This window comes from Cololabis saira, chromosome 3 (assembly GCF_033807715.1).
Source record: "Cololabis saira isolate AMF1-May2022 chromosome 3, fColSai1.1, whole genome shotgun sequence".
Taxonomy (NCBI): domain Eukaryota; kingdom Metazoa; phylum Chordata; class Actinopteri; order Beloniformes; family Belonidae; genus Cololabis; species Cololabis saira.
The window spans coordinates 11,941,847-11,963,372 of record NC_084589.1 but is presented as its reverse complement, the minus strand read 5'-3'; the positions used below and the strand labels follow the sequence as shown (position 1 = coordinate 11,963,372).

Genomic DNA, 21,526 nt, shown 5'->3' with positions numbered 1-21,526 from the left:
CAGGGTGGCGTGTCAAGCTGGCCCCACGAATAACTCTCCTCTGAGGGCACATTTAATCATGGCTCAGGACTAATGTAAACAGAACTAACACGGGCGGTGGGACGTGGGAGGGATTTGTTGATGATAAGATGAGGATGTTTGTGAGCTCCTCATCTTCAGAGCCGTGGATGTCATGAATCAGCACATAACAGAGCTGTAATCTGCAACCGGCAACTAAACGGACAGACTGCAGCTTTGCAAGACATGAAACCCGGGTAATAACAAACTGAAAAGCCTCAGAAAGAAGTTATTTACGTTAAATAAACACTACAACAGGAGCGGGAGGCTGCTGGTCCTATTTGTGCAACACGATTTGGGGGCAGTCGCTAGCAAATCCCTCTGTTATTCAGCATGGATCCACCGCCCGCTCCATCTCCTGCATCAGCCAGCTGTTCTGATGTTGGTGAGGCCAGCGAGCCGACCAAACAGACAGCAGGCCGTCATGTTACGTAGTTCCACTCGATAACGCTCCCTGAGTCGTCTTCCCTCCCCTCAAATCAGCTTCAGGCGCCAGAGAAGGCAGTACCACGCCTTGCGTTTATTTTGCCCAGCACTCTTTAAACACGGGTTCATCACCAGGGATAATAGCGGGGTCTAATCTAAAAACACCTGTTATCTCTCCGGCGTGTCCTGGGTCTTCCTGAGGCTTCTTCCTGGTAGGTCATGCAAGGGAGATGTCCACGGGGCATCCTCACCAGATTCCCAAACCACCTCAACTGGCTCCTTTCCATGTGGAGGAGTAGTCACTTTACTTCTTTCTAAATTACAGAGTTTCTCACTGTATCTCTAAGGGAGAGTCCAGCCACCCTAGGGGGGAAACTCACTTCAGCTGGGAGTGTCTGCAGTCTTATTCTTTGGGTCACTATGTCCAGCTCGTGACCATAGGTGAAGCGAGGAACGTAGCTCAACCGGTAAACAGAAAGCCTTGCCTTTCGGCTCAACTCTCTCTTCACCACAGCAGCTGATATAGAGTCCACGTTACTGCCGCACCAATCCACCTGTCAATCTCTTACTCCTTTCTTTTCTTGCTCATGAATAATTCCCCAGGATACTTAATTTCCACCATATGAGACAGTCCCTCACTCCCTGGCTGGAGAGGGTTTTCCACCTTTTTTTTAGTGTGAACCAGGCTGCTAGACTTGGAGGTGCCTATTTTCATCCCTGCTGCTTTATGCTCAGCTGCAGCTGTATGCAGCTTTATGCAGCTCTAACATCGCATTAGTTCCTCTCATCTTGATGCATGCATGCCAATTGTCATTGAAGAAAAAAAAAAAAAAACAATTGCAGCAACATAAGGATAATTCTATAAAATGTAAGTTCCCACTGAAATGTATATATTTTTATCCTTTTTCTATATTTTGGGAAAAAAATAACAGGCCCATGAGTTTTCCTTACGTCTGTTGAATGTTTAACAGCATCTTACAGGTTAGCTTTGCTCCAGCTCCTTCAGTGAACCCTGCAGAAACATCTGCAGAGCTCCCGGCAGACATGTACAGCGGGATATACTGTTTAATATGCTTACTCGATGACAAAATCAAACATGACCGTCTCATTTATGCTGACGCATAAAACCAGCTGTGCTGCTGAGCACAATAGCACGTTGTTTCTGCATGAGGAAGTGATGATGGCTAACCATTGGCTGAGCCGGCTGTCAATCAATTATGTTAGAAATAAAAATGAATTGCTATATATAAATTGTACTGGTGTGGCACAAAAAAAGCACCCCCCTCAGAGTTGTCATGGGTGTGAAATAAAACGATTGAGACCAAACCAGCGGTTTGAACCAGGCTGTAAATACGTTTATTTCTGCACTAAAGTTGGACATTTTACCATGGGAGTCAGTGGAGATTGACTTGCTGCTGGATCCCCGCCTCTAGTGGTCAGTCAAGGAACTGCAACAAATCTTAGTTCCTCATGAGCGTCAATGCAGAAGTTAGATGTTTGGTGCTCGGTTCAAGTACGGCTACAAACCCTGCGCCTTGTTCATGCCATCATGTTGTACTGCGGTTGCTATGTTGCTACTACTGCACACATGTGCGAAACTGGCATTACCAAACTGGACGGAGTGAAACTAACTCTGTAGATATCTCAGCAGCCAATACAGTCATAATTTTTGTGACATGAATTAACTTATTTATTCTCACTCTCTTGCTGGTTTGTTGATTATTTTGTTATATTTTAACCTGCTATCTTACACGTTGCTCCTTTTAGCCCAAGCTAATACAAAATGGCTAATGTTTCAAAGTTAATATAGTGTTATGATAACTTGAATCTATTATTTAAATCGTTGATGGCATCAATTTCAAATATAATCTGACATCTATATCCAGCAATAAATTACATGTCCACTGACTGGCCCATAAAAAGAAAAACTGGGGGGTAAAAGAAATCTGCAATGATAATGGTGAACATTGTCTTCAAGGAAGAAATGTGATTTTTTTTTTTTTTTTTTTTAAATTAGGTGACAAGTTATTACTTAAGTGTTTGACAAAATCTAATCAAAGAAAATCAAAATGAAAACTTAATCAGATGTTCAATGGTGAGAGTAAGAGTATTTCCACAGGCATGATGCCAAATAACTCCAAGTACTTGGACAGAACAGCTGTGTAGTCATATGGAAACCACTTATCAGTAATCTAATAGGGAACATAAATAATAAAGGCTTTGCTAGGGATCATAAAGAGTGGACTCTGGAGCAATGCCAGTAGATCATCTGGTCCGATGAGTCAGGATTTCTCTGTTCCAGATATGAAAGGCCATCAGGGTTAGAAGAGCTGTGAGTTAAGTGATCATTCTTCTGCCCACTGAGCCGGCCTGTGGAGGCAGTATCATGATCTGGGGTTGCTTCGATAGGTCTGGTCTAGAGCCAACAATGATATGTTCCAAAAACATGAAGTCACCTGACTACCTAAAAACAGTGACGGACTAGGTTTTCCATCCTTTTTTGTTGTTCTCTGTTGCCATGGGCATATTCCAAGATGACGATGCCAGCCTTCATCAGGCTCAATGACTCAATTCAGTTCAGTTCAACAATTACTTAACAAATCACTTAATAATTACTTAACACACCTCTTTGTATTCATTATTCATAATAATGAATACAGTGAGTACAGTATGAAGTAATAAGTAATAATAACATTTAATAATGATAAATATGATGATTATGATGTTACTTAATGCCTAGTTACATACAAAATCCCAGAAGGGAATTTATGTATATTGATGGAATTTTGAAGAAAAAAAAGTGCATTCATTATAAATAATGAATTTAACTGTAAATTAAATACACCTATATTGTACTGAAAGAGGGGACAAGGGAGCATGAGATAACTTTAAACATAGATTGGCCATCAGAGTCCTGACCTGAAGCTCATTGACAATCTTTGGCATTTGCCCAAGAACATTTCATCCATCATCAGTATCATTTTCTTATCTTCAGTACGAGAGCTTATTGAGAAATGAGTTAAACTATGGAGGGTAATAAACGTGACATTGTAAAAGTTTATTGAAACAACGGTAACAAAACATTAGTGCGTCCTTCCCTTCTTTTTTTGGCCAGGTTGTGTGTGTTGGTTGGCTGAATGACCTCTAGAGGAGAACGTGAGCAACTTCACACCAATCTCAATACCTCGGTCCTCAAACAGCAATGGCCGGGTTTCCCAGATCCAACCTCTCTTAAGGATTTAAGAGAGGTTCAAAGAAGGTTTGAACTAAGAGAGAACCCTAAGATATGGGTGTTTCCCAGATGACTTCTTAACACCGTTCTTTAGTTTCGCTCTTTCAGAAGCTCTTTGGAGCAGCTGTCCGGTTCTGAAACCAAATCAATCGATGCCAGGCAAATCGATCACCGATCACTATCAGCGCATTTTCACACGCAGCACTGCTACCTAACGCACTAATTCCCTGCTGCCTGTGCGTTATAATGAAAAATTAAGATGATAAATATAATTCAATGACCCTTTTTCATCCAAACGGTGCGTTACTCCGTTATTTCTGGCTACAGTGAGGCTTTTTTTCCCCACACACAGAAACCGGGAGGAAACGTGGTGGGCGTGTGTGTGCGTTCAAAAACATGAGCCAAGAGAAGGCGAGTTTCGCAAATCGCAACGTGGAATTACAGCAATCCCTGGTTTTTCGCAGGGGTTATGTTCCAAAAAGAACCCGTGATAAGTGAAATTCTTTTTACAATTATAGAGGGCTTCAGATTGCAGAGATCATCCCCGCCACGCACGTATTCCTGCTCTTCTGATGCTGCTGCATCCCGCAGGTGGGTTTTTTCAAGAGAAGAAAATAGTTATGGGTCGTTGTCTTCGCTCTTTTTTCTTCTGGGCAAAAAGATTCTTTAATATAAACCGACACCATTGATTATATTTGAGACTGTATGAACGATTCATCAAAGGATCCCGTTGATCAGCTGCTGCTTCCCTGTCATCACATAGATGCGCTCGGGCGCGGCGCAGGAGGATCGGTGTCCCGGCTGCCTGGACAGCGCGGTCCGACAGCACGTCCAGGGGACTGAAGTGCTGACGCACGAATGCGTTCATAAAAACAGTTCTGCTTCGCGCACGGTGACGCGGTTGATTTGCAGCGAGAACATGCTGTATAGCAGCCAAATCATCAAATAAATGATATTCATGATGATCGTTTTATTTGTGCGTAATGCATAAAGCATATACAGGAACACACTTGTTATTCCTTATTTTTCTTTTTTTTCCCCCCTTTGCTGTCACCAATAAATGCTAAACAATATAAATCTAAAGTATAAAATAGATTAAAACTTGTGCGGGGTGCATTGTTTTAATATCTCATTGCTTGGTGTGATATTGATTTGCCTGACGCGCCTGGATCTGTGAGTCTTTGTTCACTAAGATGGTTGTAAAGACTGGGTCAGCAGCATCTTTCATTTCCTTCTTAATGAAAGAGATACTTAAGCTAAGAGCAACTCTGGGAAACGCGATTTTCTTTCACAGGCTCCTTAAGAAGGTTTGAAAGAAGTCTTTCGCTGTTAAGAACTACTTAACTGATCTGGGAAACCCGGCCAATGTCATTTGGAAAAGACACATTAGTTTTCATTCTTATTTCTACCTTCACATGTGAATTCTCGGCACATCTTGATATTTTTTCTTTTATTAAGAAGTTGATTCATGTCCTGTTGCCTTTTCTTGCATTATGTTGCACAACGCTCCATTTCTTAAATGTGTAACCCCCCCCCATTACGTAGAAGCTGTAATATGCAGCCACTGACTCTTTCAATGTCTTTATCAAGCTTTCTGAATAGTACTCTTCATCAACCTGTGTTTAGTGGAGATGATGTGGCTGTTCATGTATGTTCATCCGTAGAACCACTTACTCTATATACACACACACACACACACACACACACACACACACACACACACACACACACACACACACACACACACACACACACACACACACACACACACACACACACACACACACACACACTAGGAAAGGCAGCATTATTTTTGTAATATTTATTCATTGAAACTGAAAATAAAATCTGAAGAAGTACTACGTGTGATTAAGTCAAGTCTAAAATAAGTTTATATGATGAAAAAGTATCATTGGAACATGAACTTGGTCAAGATTTTTCTCCTAACTGGGTTCAACAGAATTGTAATATTATGTTGAACATTGATCCCCTTTATAAATGAAGGATTTTGTGGGAGGAAAATGTTGTCATTCTTATCTGGTTCTTTTTTTTTTTTAAGGTGTTTCAAAAAGAGAAAAAGCTTAAGCTCATATAATTGGAGGGGGGTTCAAATGTTAAAAGTATTTATAGTCAATGTTTTATTAATGAACATACTTGGGAATGTGATTACAAAAAAAATGGGGAAAAAAAGTAATATGCTGGTTATTATCAGCAGGTCATCACTTGACAAAAATCCGAATTGGGCCTTATAATTGCAGTTGGTGTATCTCTCCTCGCATATGAGAAGAAGCAGGTTAATTTTACCACTGTAAAGTCACAAAACATTTAGTGTGAATGAGACAAGGACTGGTAATAGCAAGCTGGAAGATGCAAAGAGGCAAACGAGCCGCTTGTTTTTATTTCTGAAATGAAATCAGTGAAGCTTTTGTGTTGTGTTTGGCTGAGTGTGCTTGTATGTTAGTGTGTTTGGGAGAAAGTATAATCAAAATCAAGCAAATGCATATTGACTAAAGATGATTAGGCGTTGTTTAATTATTCAGTTTGATCCCCCAAACTAAATGTGTTTTATGTCTTTTATGAGAAAGTGTTTTCTTTTATACTGAAGGCTTTTAAATGAACTGTCTTACAGGGCTGCAACCAGTCAGGGATCCAGCACGCTGTCAAGCATCACCAAGCTTTCCATCCAGAGTCGCACTGCATCACGATCAGCCTGAGCACGTGGAAAGCCTGGTGAGACCCGGGGAGTTAATTGTGAAGCGTCATGAAAAAGCAAAGACTTCACACAGGGTTGAACTGCTCGCAACCCCGTCATGATGAACTAACGTTCTGCCAGCGTGCGGCTTACATAGAAACAATAGGTGCCAGGAGTCTCCCTGGTTTTCTTCGTCTTCACTAATATTTAGTTTATAACCCTTTTGTAAAGAATTCACACGAAATGCTTTTCATTTTATTGTATTCATAACTTTTTTCCACCTTGGCCAAATAATGCTAAATAATTAGATAAAGGTGATATGAGTGTTATAAGTTTATAGATCATTGTGTTACTTTTAAGATGACTGTAAACCCTGTCTGTAACCCCCCCGTCTCTCATTGTTACAGGTGTTTTGAATGTAACGAAGAGCTCTCTACTCACTGCAACAAGAAGGCCTTGGCTCAGACCCTCGACTTTTTACAAAAACACTCCGTCAAGGCAACATCAGGTAAGGTGCAGCATTCTGCAGGTCCACCCACGTTGAAATAACCTCTTTACTGAGATATCAACAAGGATCAAATCAGCTCACTATCTTTCTCAAGAATGGTGCTAATTTGTTATTGAAATCATGGGGTGGGCCGAGGCCACATAAGTGCTATAGTTTTTCAAAATAAAGATCCCTATCAAGTTGGTGTGGAGTTAGTCTACGTAGTCACTAACAATCCACCTCCATTGAAGTCTGTGTAGTTCGATGTGTCTGCCTTCATATTGCAGTTATGACTCATGCAATATAAAGAGAGGTCACTTTTTTTCCAGAAGGTAACGGTACAATCGCAGTATAACTGTATGTATAAACCTTACTGTGTACAGAATCACTACAGCTCAATGAACTGTCCTTTCAATCCCTCCACTTAAAAAGAAAAAAGGTCAAAATCCTTTACAGGAGTTTGCTCAAGTACACCTGCTCCCCCTAGTGGTTTAAGTTATCTCACATTCAAGAGCACTTTTCCATCCTCCCATAGATTGAAGAGTAACATTGTATGTTGGTTGCGCCCATGAAAATTTACCAAATCGTCTCTGCTAATGCCAAACAACTTTAACCCTTTTGGACTGGGTGATTTGAAGTTTGAAGAAACAACACATTTGTTAATTAACAGTTTATCCATTCAACAAACAGGAGCCTCAGTAGCGTGTGGAAGAACCAAACCACAGCAGTCTGGCTCCTCCTCCTCATGCTGGTCACCAGTCTGGTCTCACTGCTGTGGGATGGATCCCGTCCTTCAACCAGCATTTATCACAAATCAGCCAACGTGGTTGTGTTGGTGACTCTGGCAGGAACTGCAAGCTGATCTCACAAGTGTTCAATATGGCTGAGGTCAGGACTGCTGCTAGACCAGTCCATCCTCTCCACTCCCAGATTCTGGAGGTGTCTCTGGTAAACCTGCTCTGTGGGGGCGAGGGTTGTCATCTTGGAGGATGGAGTTGGGTCCCAGACTGGAGATATGGGATGCCTCCACCAAAAGATGTTACTCTATCAGTGCAGGAATCAGCATAGCATTGTCTGCACCTTCCCCACACTTTGACCCTACGATCCTGCTGCTGTAGACAGAATCTGGACTTAGAGCTGAACATAACCTTCCTCCACATGTTCAGGTTCCAGTGCCCGTGTTGCACAAACAGGTCTGATGGTGAAGGACGGTCATGACAGGCCTCCTGGCAGCAATATGAGACCAGAGATTGGTGTGTGCAATCGGTCACGCTGGAAGACAGCCTTCCGTACCGAAGTGTTTGCAGCGTGAGGAAACTGTCTTCCTGGGACACCCACTTGGTGGCATTTCTCTGACCTCCTCCTTCACATGGAACTTGTCCTTCAGTTTGGAGAGGGTACTAGGACTCACTTTAAACAAAACTTGGTTTTGCAGAACACCAGCTTAAATAAGCCTGACGGCCCCAATCAGGATCAGTTAAACGTGGCCGGCTGATTGTTGGAGCAGACCCAGGGCCCGTACTCACAGCTGGACTGGAGGCTCAAAACAAGAGATAGCAACAACAAGATAAGCTGGTTGGCATTGGCAGAGAAGATTTAGGACATTTTTAGTGGCTGAAACCAACATACTCAGCTCTGCTGCTCCTCCCACAAATGCATGTTCCTCACAAATGTGGCTCCATTGAAAAGGGAAATAAACAGGCTTTGCAACGATTTAAGATTTATTATCAAGAAGCATTGCTACAACAAAGAAATAATTTACCAAACACTAATTCAGAGACAAAGTTTGACATAAAATAAGAAAACATGTTATCTTATTTAACATGAAAATTGGAAATGTAAGAATTTCAAATGTAGTCAGTTATCACAGTAGGTTACAGTTCCACTGATGTAGGGCAGCCAGACTTTCCACGTTCAGTATTTGGTCCTTTCACCTCACTCAGGCCACCTGAGCCCTCATTGCCAAGTCAGTCAACCATGTAACGTTCACCCCTCCATGCTCACATACCTACCTCCCCGTCTGTTCCTGTCTACCCTGCTTTGCTCTGCCGTGCTGAGAGACCTCCTAGCAGGCCAGAGCTGATCAGGGTGGTGGGCATCAGCACTTTTGGTCTTGGCGTACCCCACTACTGGATGCCCAGTGGCCAGGGGCCAGTCGCCCAGGCCCGGTCATGCTGGTCCCCCTCCATCCCTGCCGTCGCTGCAGAGTTGCAGGACTGACTCTGTCGCAGCGCCCCCACCCTCGCCCCCACCTCGTTCCTCGGATGACTGCACATATTAGAGGAATTAAGCGCTTGAGCGAGGCTTCCCGCCTGGGTTCCCTGAAGAACAAGAGCAGCTGCATGGGGTCCAGCCTCTGCTCAGTCCTTCTTTGTCTTTCCATTGCTATCTATTTCTGTCCCTCGTATGCTCTGTTGAGCGGCTGTATTCATCGCCACCTCTGGGCCTGTGTGCTGCACTAGTGGGAGCCAGGGTCCTCGACAAGTCAGAGAAACTGAATCCTAACAGCTGGAGTGTTCTGACTCTCCGTGGACCCACTTGTGCACAAAACAGAACATTGAAAATAACTTAAGTTAAGCAAATACCCCATATCCCTCCAGTCTGTGGATGGCATGGATCTTTACCCAAAGTTATAGAACATTTCTCACAGACTGATGATGATCATAGACATGAGTTTTTTCTATGATCACATTTCTTTATAGAGGACTGTCTCAGAAAATTAGAATATTGTGATAAAGTTCTTTATTTTCTGTTATGCAATTTAAAAAAAAAAAAAAAAAAAAAAAAAAAAAGTCATACATTCTGGATTCATTACAAATCAACTGAAATATTGCAAGCCTTTTATTATTTTAATATTATGGCTTACAGTTTAAGATTAAGATTCCCAGAATATTCAAATTTTTGGAGATAGTATATTTGAGTTTTCTTAAGCTGTAAGCCATGATCAGCAATATTAAAATAATAAAAGGCTTGCAATATTTCAGTTGATTTGTAATGAATCCAGAATGTATGACATTTTTGTTTTTGTAATTGCATTACAGAAAATCACAATATTCAAATTTTCAGGGACAGTCCTGTAGTATGCACTGCAAAAACTTAAAATCTTAACAACAATATTTGTCTTATTTCTAGTTAAAATGTTTCATTTTTAGTTAAAAAAAATCTCATTACACTTAAAACAAGCGTTATCACTGGGGGAAAAAAAAAACAATTTTCCCCTGTTTCAAGTAGATTTTCACTTAAAATAAGTAGAAAATCTGCCAGTGAAACAAGATTTTTTTGCTTGTAATGAGAAGATAAATCTTGTCCCACTGGCAGATTTTTCTACTTTATTTCAAATGAAAATTTACTTGAAAAAGGTGAAAATTGTCAAATAAGTTATTTTTCTGGTGATGACTCTTGTTTTAAGTGTAATGAGATTTTTTGACTAGAATTGAGACATTTCAACTAGAAATAAGATAAATATTCCTGGTAAGATTTAGAGTTTTTGCAGTGTGCTTGACTCTCTTCCACATGTGTATCATTACTCACTCAAGGATGATCTGTGACTCGTTGGAAGATGACCACGACCATTCAAGCCTTCGTCGTTGGCAGCAAGCTTGTGTTTTTCTATTTTTTGACTGTGTGTGATGAAGTCTTGGTGGAGACAGATATACCAAGAGGGGAAACGGCTAACTACAAATATCTACTATGTTTTTCCTCTTTAAATTACCTGTCACCTCTCCTGACACTCAGTTGTTCCACACCGGTCAGCCAAATAGGTTTAGAAGCAGCCAGCCATTGTTGCAGTAAAGTAGATGGGTGTTGCCTGTTGAGGAGCTTGTGAAATTGCATTTCAGTATGAAGGCCAGATTTTTTTTTTTCTCCAAGGAGCTGCTGTTGTGCCATGTTTTTTTTTGTTGTTTTTTTTTCCCTTATAGACCTGAAGCACAAAGGAGCTTCGGGTTTTTTTTTCTTTTTTCTTCCCGAATCTATAATAATTTGGTACAACAACAGCTCGGGGAAGAAAGAAAGTCGATTAACTGTGCTCTCTCACCATCAAGGCCTTCAGCTCAAGTGCCAGAGTCTCAGTAAAAAGCAAGTTGACCTCAGGAGAGCCGGGCTCCAGTTTATAGCAGCTGGGAAATCTTTGTTGAGCAAATTAAAATGTTGGTGCTGAAAAGACAGACAATTCTTTTCTTGTTTTATGGTTGTTTTTTTGTATATCTCTATAATTAGGCTACATTACTCTTATTAATGTATTATATGCCAATATTATTATTTTAACATCACTCTGGAGTGTTGGTAACAGATTTGTAAACTATAAGTATCATCCTGTCATTCTGTTTATAAGGTTAACCACCAGTTATTTATTTGTCAGCTTCATGTCTTTCTGGGGAGTATAGCTAGAAAAATAAAGAACAATGAGAGCTTTAGAGGGCAGAGGCCTCTCATATGGCTTTTCATTTAGCCTTTTTGATAATATGCAAGCTATAAAAACAGTATTTAAGTAGATTTGGCAGAGGAAAATTTCCCTGACCAGGCTCCTAAAATATTATTTTATTAAATGTAGATGTACTTTTTAAACAAGGCCTTTTTGTCCACTTTTAAGGAAACCAGGAAACTGAAACTGCTTTTATGACTTTGGAAAGTACCGTTACAAGTGATCAACACTTGAAATGACCAAAGTAAGTTTTCAGTTTCAGCGTGAAGGAAGCCAGATATTTTCCAGTTCACACATTTACTTAGACAATATCTCTGCTCCTCAGAGTTTGCTTAGCCTCAAAACTTAGCACAGATAAAATGATGGGGGCAGCTGTGGATTACTGGGCGGAGTATGTTGTGGTGGGGTTGGGGATCAACGCCACCATGTGCTCCAGATCCCACACTGCCTTTATTTAGTGTTGCCATCAGCCTTAACGTCTCTCCTTGTCTTGTGCCCCTTATTGTGAATCTAGTTCCAGTGAAAGACAACAGACCAAAGTTGCATCAACCTGGTGATGTTAAATGGAGCTGGAAAGCAGTTTTATTTTATTTTCACTGCCTGGATTGCTGAACGAGATTCTGGCAGCGTTGAAAAGTCATCACATGTTAGGGTGATGAAAATTTACATTTTTTTTTTAAAGTATTGCTGTTTTTCTCTTGATGAGGCGCACATGGGTCCAGTTTGCTTCTGGGCTCTTTTCAGAGAATTATGCTTGTGGTTGGTTTTTATGGTCTTTGACCAAAGGCTGAGTCAAAGCATTACTGCACATTTATTTACCTGGTCTCCTGAACCGGCTTGTTGCTTATGAAAGCGACAGTCTTTTATTAACTGTCGGTTTAGCTTTGCCAAGTCAATAGCCAGATGTTTGTTCCCCGGTGGGGCTTCATGGGAGTAATCAAGAGGGATTTTTGTCTTTATTACCACCACCACACATAAAAGTAGGGCAGATAGTGGGTAGCGAAATCTGTTTGCTTATCCGTGTGTGTGTGTCTAAGTAACATGTCAGTGGGTTTTCTTGGCCTCAGATGGCAAGGAAACAAGCTTTTTATGCCTTGCAGTCACAACAAATTAGCAAATTAATAAGACATTTGGTGTTGCCTGGCCTTCCTCTTGACTGCCTGCTCTGCATGAAGTGAGCCGGCGTCGGCCCTCCACGCCGCCTCACTGTAACTGAATATGGATGCATCGGTGAAGCCCACTGGCTACACAATCTGACAGCCTCTCAACCCGACTGTGAACCACATTGGAAAGTCTGTTTGAAAATGTCTTTTTGCAGACGCTTGTTGATAGTTTGATTATATCAGGGTTTTTTTTTTTTCTTCCAAGTGGTTATTGGACTGAAATTGCTATCGTGGCAAGTGTGGTGCACAAAGCAGCAGATGTTGGCGTAAAACAAACATGAATACGTTTTGTTTAGGGAATTGTTTCACGATTGTTGCCGTTTCATGAGATGAAGTCTGCTACGGTCTTGCTTCAGCTTGACAAATTGTCAAAACTAGGGCTGTGGATCGATTTAAATATCAAGATTCGATTCCGATTCTTAAGATTCAGAATCGATTATCACGATCCGATTCGATCCGATATTGATTTGGGTTACTGTTAATAAAACAGTTTTTTCAGCTGTTGCATGAATTATATGACTGTCTAGTTATGCAACATATTAATACTAGTATTATTTTGAGATTCAACAGCAAGTATTGCAGCTAATGATGCTGTAAGGACCAATCACCTCCCAGAATGCTGATAGAACTGCTTTCAGAAACATCGTGTGGGTCAGAATTACCAAACAGATCCAGGGAGGAAACAGAGGACGAAAGAAATCGCTTTTATTTTTTCCCCATTTATGAGAATTTGGTTTTTAACCTGTCCAACAAAATATTCCTTTTTTGGGCATAAACAAAAAAGTACCAAAAGTTGTAATGTAATGATGAAAAAAAACTATTTATTTTTATTTTTTTTAAATCGATCTTTAGACATATGAATCGATTTTTAGGAATTAATATGAGAATCGATTTAAAATCGGAGAATCGATCTTTTCAACACAGGCCTAGTCAAAACGATAGTATTTTTTAAGAATCTTAACCTGAATGAATGTAGTTTTGTATTATTCTGTGCAAAAGCGAAGAAAGCGTTTGTTTCTCTTCATGTGAAAAAGAGCCGGGGCATGCAGGAGGTGTTGGTGTACATGCATGGAAGTAGGCTAGCCTGAGCACCTCAGTGCGTTCCCCTGCCCTGGGGAAAGGCTCCACAGTGTCACTGCTGCCCACACTCGGTGGCTGAGCAAGGAGGGCCAGGTGGTGGTGCCGAGTGCAGCACAGTCAAGCGTGGCCGCAGCGCATGCCTACATTTGCCTTCATGACTGCTGCAGGGAGAGGAAAAATCTGCTTTTCCATATGCTTGTGCTCGTTGCAACCCTCCCCTTCACCCTCTGCCTCCCGCGCCCCCACTCCTCCCCCTCCAGTCTCAACCAGATGGCTCCCTGAACATTGTTTACCTTGGGTGATGGTCCCAGATGCAGTGTGTGTCCATCGGCATCCCCATTCCGCCTGTTTAGTTTCCTCATTCCTCTGCAGTCTCTTAAGTGCCAGTCGCAGCCTTTCAACTCAAGTTGCATCAAATCCCAGGATTTGTGTCCCTTCTCGCAAACATCCCAACAAGTAGAATCACTAATTTGCGCACTCTTGCTCTCTCTGTTTCTCTCACCCACTCGCCTACGTTTGTGGTAACAAATATTTTCACTTTTCCCCCAACAAATATTTTCAGACTTTTCCTGTTTCACACCAAAAACAGTTTGTTTACTTAATTGTGGCCTCTGTATGTCCCTGTCTTCGCCTGTTTTCCATGCGTTGTGCGTGTTGACATATGCTAACTCCCTTATGGCTTTGTATTGAAGATGAAAATAGGCCTCCAGATGTTGCCGCCACGGAGGGCCAGATGCTTTTAACACCACTGGGTGGAGCGCCTCAGCAGCACATCGTCCCAAAAAGCTGAACCTCCCCAACGCTGAACCTCCCATCCCCACACTCTGGGATGAGGCAAAATATTTACATGTCGTTTCTCAGCAGCCCTGAAACTCAATGAAAAGTTTAAGTGGCCTTGTTGATGCTGAAAACAAGATCGTCCATGCACTCAGTGACTGTCCATGAGTGTTTGTATGTGTGTTTGCTCTAGTGCTAATGTTTCCATCCCTCCGCTGACCTCTGCTTATCAAAGGTCAGGTCATGGCAGCAGCCTAAGCAGAGAGGACCAGACTTCCCTCTCCCACCTCCTTCAGCTCCTCTCGGGGGATACCGAGGTGTTCCCAGGCCAGCCGAGAGATGCATATACAGGACTATCTCAGAAAATTAGAATATTGTGATAAAGTTCTTTATTTTATGTAATGCAATTAAAAAAAAAAAAAAAAAAATATTTAAAAATTTTTAATATTGCTTATTATGGTTTACAGGTTAAGATTAAGATTCCCAGAATATTCAAATTTTTTGAGATAGGATATTTGAGTTTTCTTAAGCTGTAAGCCATGATCAGCAATATTAAAATAATAAAAGGCTTGCAATATTTCAGTTGATTTGTAATGAATCCAGAATGTATGACATTTTTGCATTACAGAAAATAAAGGACTTTATCACAATATTCTAATTTTCTGAGACAGTCCTGTAGTCTCTCCAGCATGTCCTAGGTCTTCCACGGGGCGTCCTCCCAGTTGGTCGTGCCTGAACCTCCTCCCGAGGGAGGAATCCAGGGGGCAGCCTCACCCGATGCCCAAACCACCTCAACCGGCTCCTCTTAATGTGGAGGAGCAGTGACTCTATCCTCACTCCCTCCCGGAGGACTGAGTCCCCCACTCTGTGTCTAAGGGAGAATCCAGCCACCCTAAGTAGGAAACTTATTTCAGTCGCTTTTATCTTTATCTTATTCTTTCGGTCATTACATGCAGCTCATGACCATGTGAGGGTGGAAACATAGAAACTCTCCCTTCATCACAACAGTTGTTACAAAGAATAGCTCTTTCCTTTGGACTCGTTTTTGCTGATTTTGATTTAGTATAAAATGTAAATTGCCAGGCCTTGAGCAAGAAGCCCAAGGGTCACATTGGGACCAGAACACTTGTGGAAATGTCCTTGGCCTTCAGAAGAAAAGCTTGCTGGGTAGCGGCCAGCGATGGGCTTCCATCACTGTAGGTTGAATACCCTTTTCAATAAATGTTTTGTGCACAATTAGTGGTTTTCATAAATTCAATATGTGCTAAAATGTGTTGAGGAGAAGTAAAGCTGCAGGTTCTTCTGAAGGTTTGTGGGTCAATAGATTTGACTAGTGACCTCACTACAAGCCTGCTCTCTTGACTGGCTTACACGGTAAAGTATTCAGGAACCAAAGTCTCTTTGTTTCCCCCAGCCTTTCTTAGATTGCACTACACTGTGCAGCTCTTAAAATGTTAACAGCTTATTAGGTGTCCCTGAAAGAATTTGCCTTTTGTACCAAAATGTGTTATCAGCTCAAAAAAAGACTAAACTTTGGTTTTTATTTTATTTATTATTTATTTTGGACATGGCTCTAAACATACTGTAAGAATTATATCTGTCAGTCCTTTTAAAATGTTTTTTAAGAACATGAAACTTTTAAATTGTACTTCTACTTTCATTTCACTATATTGTAATTGGTTGATAGTTCTGTAACTGTCAGTGTCGATGCAGTTCAAGCTGCCAAGACTTGAGAAAAGATTTCCACCCGCCATGTAAATGGGGAAGCTGTCTAAAGTTTACAAACTGACTTTTAACTTGTAATCATTTAACCTCTGCATAGCATCTTCTCTGAGAACGAGGCTCTGTTAGCTTTTTGGAGGACTGCATGCTTGTCACTTCAACCCAAAATCCCTAAATCTGTGTCAGGTGACATCAATTCAGTCACATACCTGCAGCACGTTACAATAAATGATTCTCTACGTGAAAGGACACATTTTTGTGTTTAGAAAAACTGTCATTTAAGTTTAAAAGGTGAGGAAAGGGATTGCTTGTTGACTGTCCTTTGCTTGACCTGTATACGTTTATGAAAAATAAGCTTTTGGAGCATCAGCGTTTGTGTAGAAGCATGGAGGAAGAAAGGAAGAAAAAAAAAGTTGTGGCCAAGCCCATCGATCCCACCGATCCAGTATAAAACAACGAAAAATGTTTAAGCTCATTCCTACATTTTCACAAGTAAATATTACTTTACCTCTGACTCCCTCCGCAGGACTTCCTGCTTCAAAGGTAGAAATGCAGTCTAAACTATGAAAAAAACAAACACGTTATTGTCAAACTTATATTTGAGTTTGAGAATATCTCAAACTTCTAATTGCCAAAAAAAATGTATTTACAAGAACCATATGAAGAAAAATGGAAAAACATGCTGCTTACAAAAATGCTTTGAATCATCACAAATTCTGTTATTTTCAGGTTTTCCTTCCGAACACGATTCAATTATTTTTTAATTTTTTTTCATTCAAATTTTTATTTGGAACAAAGGTGATACATGTTATACAATATTGCATGCTTACATCATGTCCCTGTTTTTGATATAAATAAAAATAAAATAAAAATCAAAAGGAGACAACTCATTCATAAAGAGAGGGAAAAAGGGGGAAAAATAATAAAAAAGGGAAGGGGGGAAAAATAATAAAAAAGAGAGAAAAAAAACTATATTTCTCACACCTTTTTTACCTGCTCTTTTCCTAGTATAATAGCAAGGAAAATGGAGAGGGAAAAGGGGAAAAAAAAGAAGGAAGGGGGACTAGCTACAAACATGTCCACCTGAAACAATATAATACTTGAAACATCACAGAGTCAAAATTTTAAAAACAACAGTAGACTAGCTCAAGAACTTAGGGGGAGTTAATGGATTAGTCTCTTCTACTAAAGATTACTTAAAGTCCAATCTAAAGGAGGATACATATTCAGTCCATGACTTCCAGCAGTCTTCAAACTTTTCATGTTCAAGTCTAAGTACAAATGTCAGTTTTTCCATGACAAAAATGTCATGGATAACATTGATCTCATCTCATTCAGTTGCAAACTGAAACTGCCACCTCAACGGTGGGAGTTTCAGTTTGCAACCACTTTCTCGTGAGAGCCTTCTTACTCGCCAACAACATAATATTAAACATATACCCGTTTTCAAAGCCCATAACAGTACAATTACATTTTTTTAATAATTAATTCATATATTTATTTTTCCTCGCCCGGCAGCTAACCAGATTTAACAGCACATCGGTCGTAGTAACAGATGTAGTTAGTACATCATTATCATTGTTGAACCATAAAGGTGTGAGCGTCCCCGTTAGCGGCTGGCAGCTCTCACGGTGACGGTACCTTCCCCGGTCCGTCCACCACAGTCTGCCTCCGCTAGACCCGGACCATCTGGGTTCCTGCTGAAGGTTAGTTTCCATTGGTGATCCGGAGGAACAGCTGGCTCTGCAGAGCCATCTCTCCTGCCCCTCCCTCACTAACCAGCAGAAACTTCAACAGCTGTCATCTGCTTTCCCAAATGACCCAGCTTTCCTTCCAGCTGCCATCCTCGCACCCCGCTTCCAGCTCCAGTCTCCTTTCAAGGCTAAATTCTTTCTTTTTTTTAAATTTCCTTTGGTATTGGACCACTGTCCAATAAAGTACAAGGCCAACTTCCCTGTCCTGCTAAAGTCTCAGTCATACTTCAGGCTGGCTTCAGTTGGGGTTTTAAAAGTCAAGGTAGAGTTTATGACCCAAACCCCATGGGTGAAGACAACCTATATGTTTTAGACCTCTAGTATCAGCGAGCACTCGTCCTCATGTGCTTAATATCTGTGTTCCAGCAGCATCACCCAAGATTCTCAAACTGCGCGATGAACCATCAGAGCATGCTGAACCTAGAGGAAAGAACCCAGTCATCAACAGCACCCTGGTCCCTGTTAAGGGAATAAACAACCTCGGGAACACTTGCTTCTTCAACGCTGTCATGCAGGTGGGTAGTGATTTAGCTTCTGTAGAAGTTTGTGTGATTGTTTTATAAGTATTCAGAGACTCTTGTTATGAAAGAAACATACTGATGACCAGCGGTGCGTCCGAAATGCCATACTAAACAGTATATACTAAAAAGTATACTTAAATTCGACACACTTTTGAGTAAATATCAGCAGTGTGTATTAATTCGGACGTACTATTAAGAGCGCACATGTCACTTCCTGCTGTTGGGAGGAAGTGACGTGTCACAGCAGCAGTAGCAGCAGTGGCAGCAGTGGCAGCGCTCCGCTCCGCTATTTCCCGTTTATTCTGGCCGAAACAAGATGACATTATATTATTTTATTATATACGAATATTATAATATTAATATTATATAATAAAATTATTATACTTAATATTATACTTATGACATATACGTATCACTTAGCAACCAAACACCACTGCATTGCATTGTGGGAAGTTTCTGCTCAGCTAGTGTCCATCAATCCACACTAATAAAACTCTCCAGAATGAGTGTGGATAGAGCATACTATTGTTCTAATGTTTTGGACGCACTAAGAAATCTCGCATACTCATTTTGCATACTCATTAGGATGGACGTATGGAATTTCGGCCCAGTTTATATAAAATATGATGTCATTGAGTGGGTTTTTATGGTTTACGGCCCACCTACAAGCTCATGCTTCATCTCCAGAGATCCTGTGTTTGTCAAATGTTATGTTATGTTATGAATCTTTATTTCGGCTTGTACACACTTTGCAGAACAAGATGAAAAGGAAAGAAAAAAAAACAACATTTCTTTTGCCGAAAAGGTGTAGGCTGAAGCCGTAGCTTATAGTGCCTACCCTTCTTTCTTATGATCAGCAAAAATATGAGACATTAGCTTTTACTCCGTGGAAACAAACAATACATAAAGAAGACAAAAATAAGTAAGACAAAATATAAAATTGACGTTTCACATTCTAGAATGTTTTTGATATTATACTTTATAATTATAGTGTTTTATATTTATTTACAGTATTTTCTTTAAACAATTTCTTAAACTTGAGGATAGAACTAAACATTTTTAAGTTGTTATTACAACTATTCCAAATGTCTCTAGCCTTAACTGATGTACATCTCTTTTTGATATTAGTTCTTGCTGTCGTCGTCTCAAACATGAGTTTCCCCCTCAGGTCATAACAGGTTTCTTTTATCTTGAACAGGTCCTGAATGCAGTTTGGAAGCAGTTTCTGCTGGGCTTTAAAAGCAAATAAAACAGTTTTCTGCTCTACTATATCATGGGATTTTAAGGTGTTATATTTAATAAAAAGATTATTTGTTGGTTTATAATAGTCAGATCTATTAATTATCCTTAACACTCTTTTTTGTAACAGGAAAATAGGGTTTGTATTTGTTTTATAGGTGTCAGAGCGTGTAAACTCATCACATGCTTTCTGTTCCGAATCCGGCCGCCGGTAAACGTGATGCGGTTCTACAATGACTGAGTGCATACAGGTGATTTTGTTTGGTACGTTCAGTGTAGCAGCAAATACAGCGCCGGCTCGGCCGTGTTTACCTGCGTAAACACGAGTGGGACTCAGTTGGTGCAAAGCGCGTCGACGACAACACAACACAGCCTCCTCAGTCTTTCTCTGGTCATGTCATGGTGACTGCAAACTGACATGCCTCCTCAACAATGAAGCTGTTTTTTTCTGGCATTTTGTTAATCACCCTCAGGGTCTTCCTTGTTGATTGAAATTCGAGTGAGCGTGCTTTACATGTTTTTCCCTCCCTATCTCTGTCCCTCTGTATTGTCTCCTTGAAAATTGCAATCTTTTTGGTGAAAACACATAATTGTCAGAGGATGAGCTGTGTCTGCATTCACAATGCCAGCTCCATTGTGTGTTTTCCATAGCAACAGTCTTTATCGCCAGGATGTGACAAAACAAATATCCCTTGAAAGAGAAGGAAAAGATGCTTCTCTAACATGTGGGGACAATGACTGCTTCAGGCCACCTCTTTGCCAAGGCTCTCCTTTGTGTTTTAAAATCACAGATCATAGATAATTTTGAAAGCCTCTTTCAGAATAATGAGCTCACCACAAGTTCCCAAATCTTGCTAAAATGGACTTATCGTTTTGCACAGCTGTTTTAATTGAACATTTTAAATGGCCACAAGCAAAGCAACACATTTCTTTCTCTTTTTTTTCTTTTTCTTTTTTGCATCTCTTAACGATCATAAGTTTGGTTGCAATGTTGTCTTGTGAATCTAATTGTTGTTGGACCTTGATGAGTATCAACATGTGGGTATGTGGTGAATTAGAGGCTTTGTCTGATGCATTTGCAGAATAGATGAGTATAGTGTGCTAAGAACAACTGTTTCCTCTGTGTGAACAGAACCTGTCCCAGACGCACCTGCTCATCGACCTCATCCAGGAAGTGAGGGAGAAAGGTTACAAGCTGAGGATCTGTCCACCTGCGGACGCCAATTTGGTACCGTGCTCCGCTTTCCCCTTCATTTTTTTCTTAAATGTTTTAATCAATAACAGAAAGATACATTGTGAACATACAGTGTTCTTTTGAACTTTGGAAATCAAATTCAAATAAGGAACTGCTATTTTTTTTCCTATCGATCTCACAGAATTGTCATCGTTATCTAGTTTGGGAATAACGCTTGTGAACACATCCTCATTTTCCAGAGTCCGCTGACGGTTGCGCTGCCCGGTCCAGAGCCTCTGACCTCGGCCATGTTTCTGTTCCTGCAGAGCATGAAGGAGCCTGGGAAAGGCCCGGTCAACCCCAAAATCCTCTTCAACCAGCTCTGCCACAAGTAAGCTCCCGCTCTCTGACATTTCCTCCTCTCTGTCGACACACGCTCGTCTGAGCCTCACGTTCTTCACATATACAGTAGATATAAAAATTCTACACACCCCTGCCCTGTTCAAATGCCAGGTTTTCATGATATAAAAAAAATTACAGCAATACAAATAATTTCACAACTTTTTCCACCTTTTAATGTGACCTATAACCCGTACAGAGGTGTGAAGACTTTTTATATACATATACATGAGTGTGTGTGTATATGTGTGTATATGTATGTATATATATATATATATATATATATATATATATATACACACACACACACACACACGCAATATTCCACTTGGGGATGAATAAAGTCATCTATCTCTCTCTTTCAGAGGGAAGTTGAACTC

General features: G+C 40.7%; 1 protein-coding gene across 3 annotated transcripts in view; it reads left to right on the top strand.

Moving 5' to 3' along the window:
• The window catches only part of usp45 (ubiquitin specific peptidase 45), a 46,323-nt gene that overhangs the window by 4,760 nt on the left and 20,037 nt on the right, over positions 1–21,526 (top strand). For 2 of the 3 annotated variants that reach the window (XR_009770960.1, XM_061716097.1), the window contains exons 4-8: positions 6,345–6,445; positions 6,815–6,915; positions 18,180–18,328; positions 20,706–20,801; positions 21,008–21,138. Coding sequence is in view for 2 of the 3 variants with exons in the window: in XM_061716097.1 (XP_061572081.1) it covers positions 6,345–6,445; positions 6,815–6,915; positions 18,180–18,328; positions 20,706–20,801; positions 21,008–21,138 (578 nt within the window). In the remaining variant the exon portion in view is untranslated. The remainder of the gene's footprint in view (positions 1–6,344; positions 6,446–6,814; positions 6,916–18,179; positions 18,329–20,705; positions 20,802–21,007; positions 21,139–21,526) is intronic. The other variant, XM_061716106.1, reaches the window with a different exon arrangement.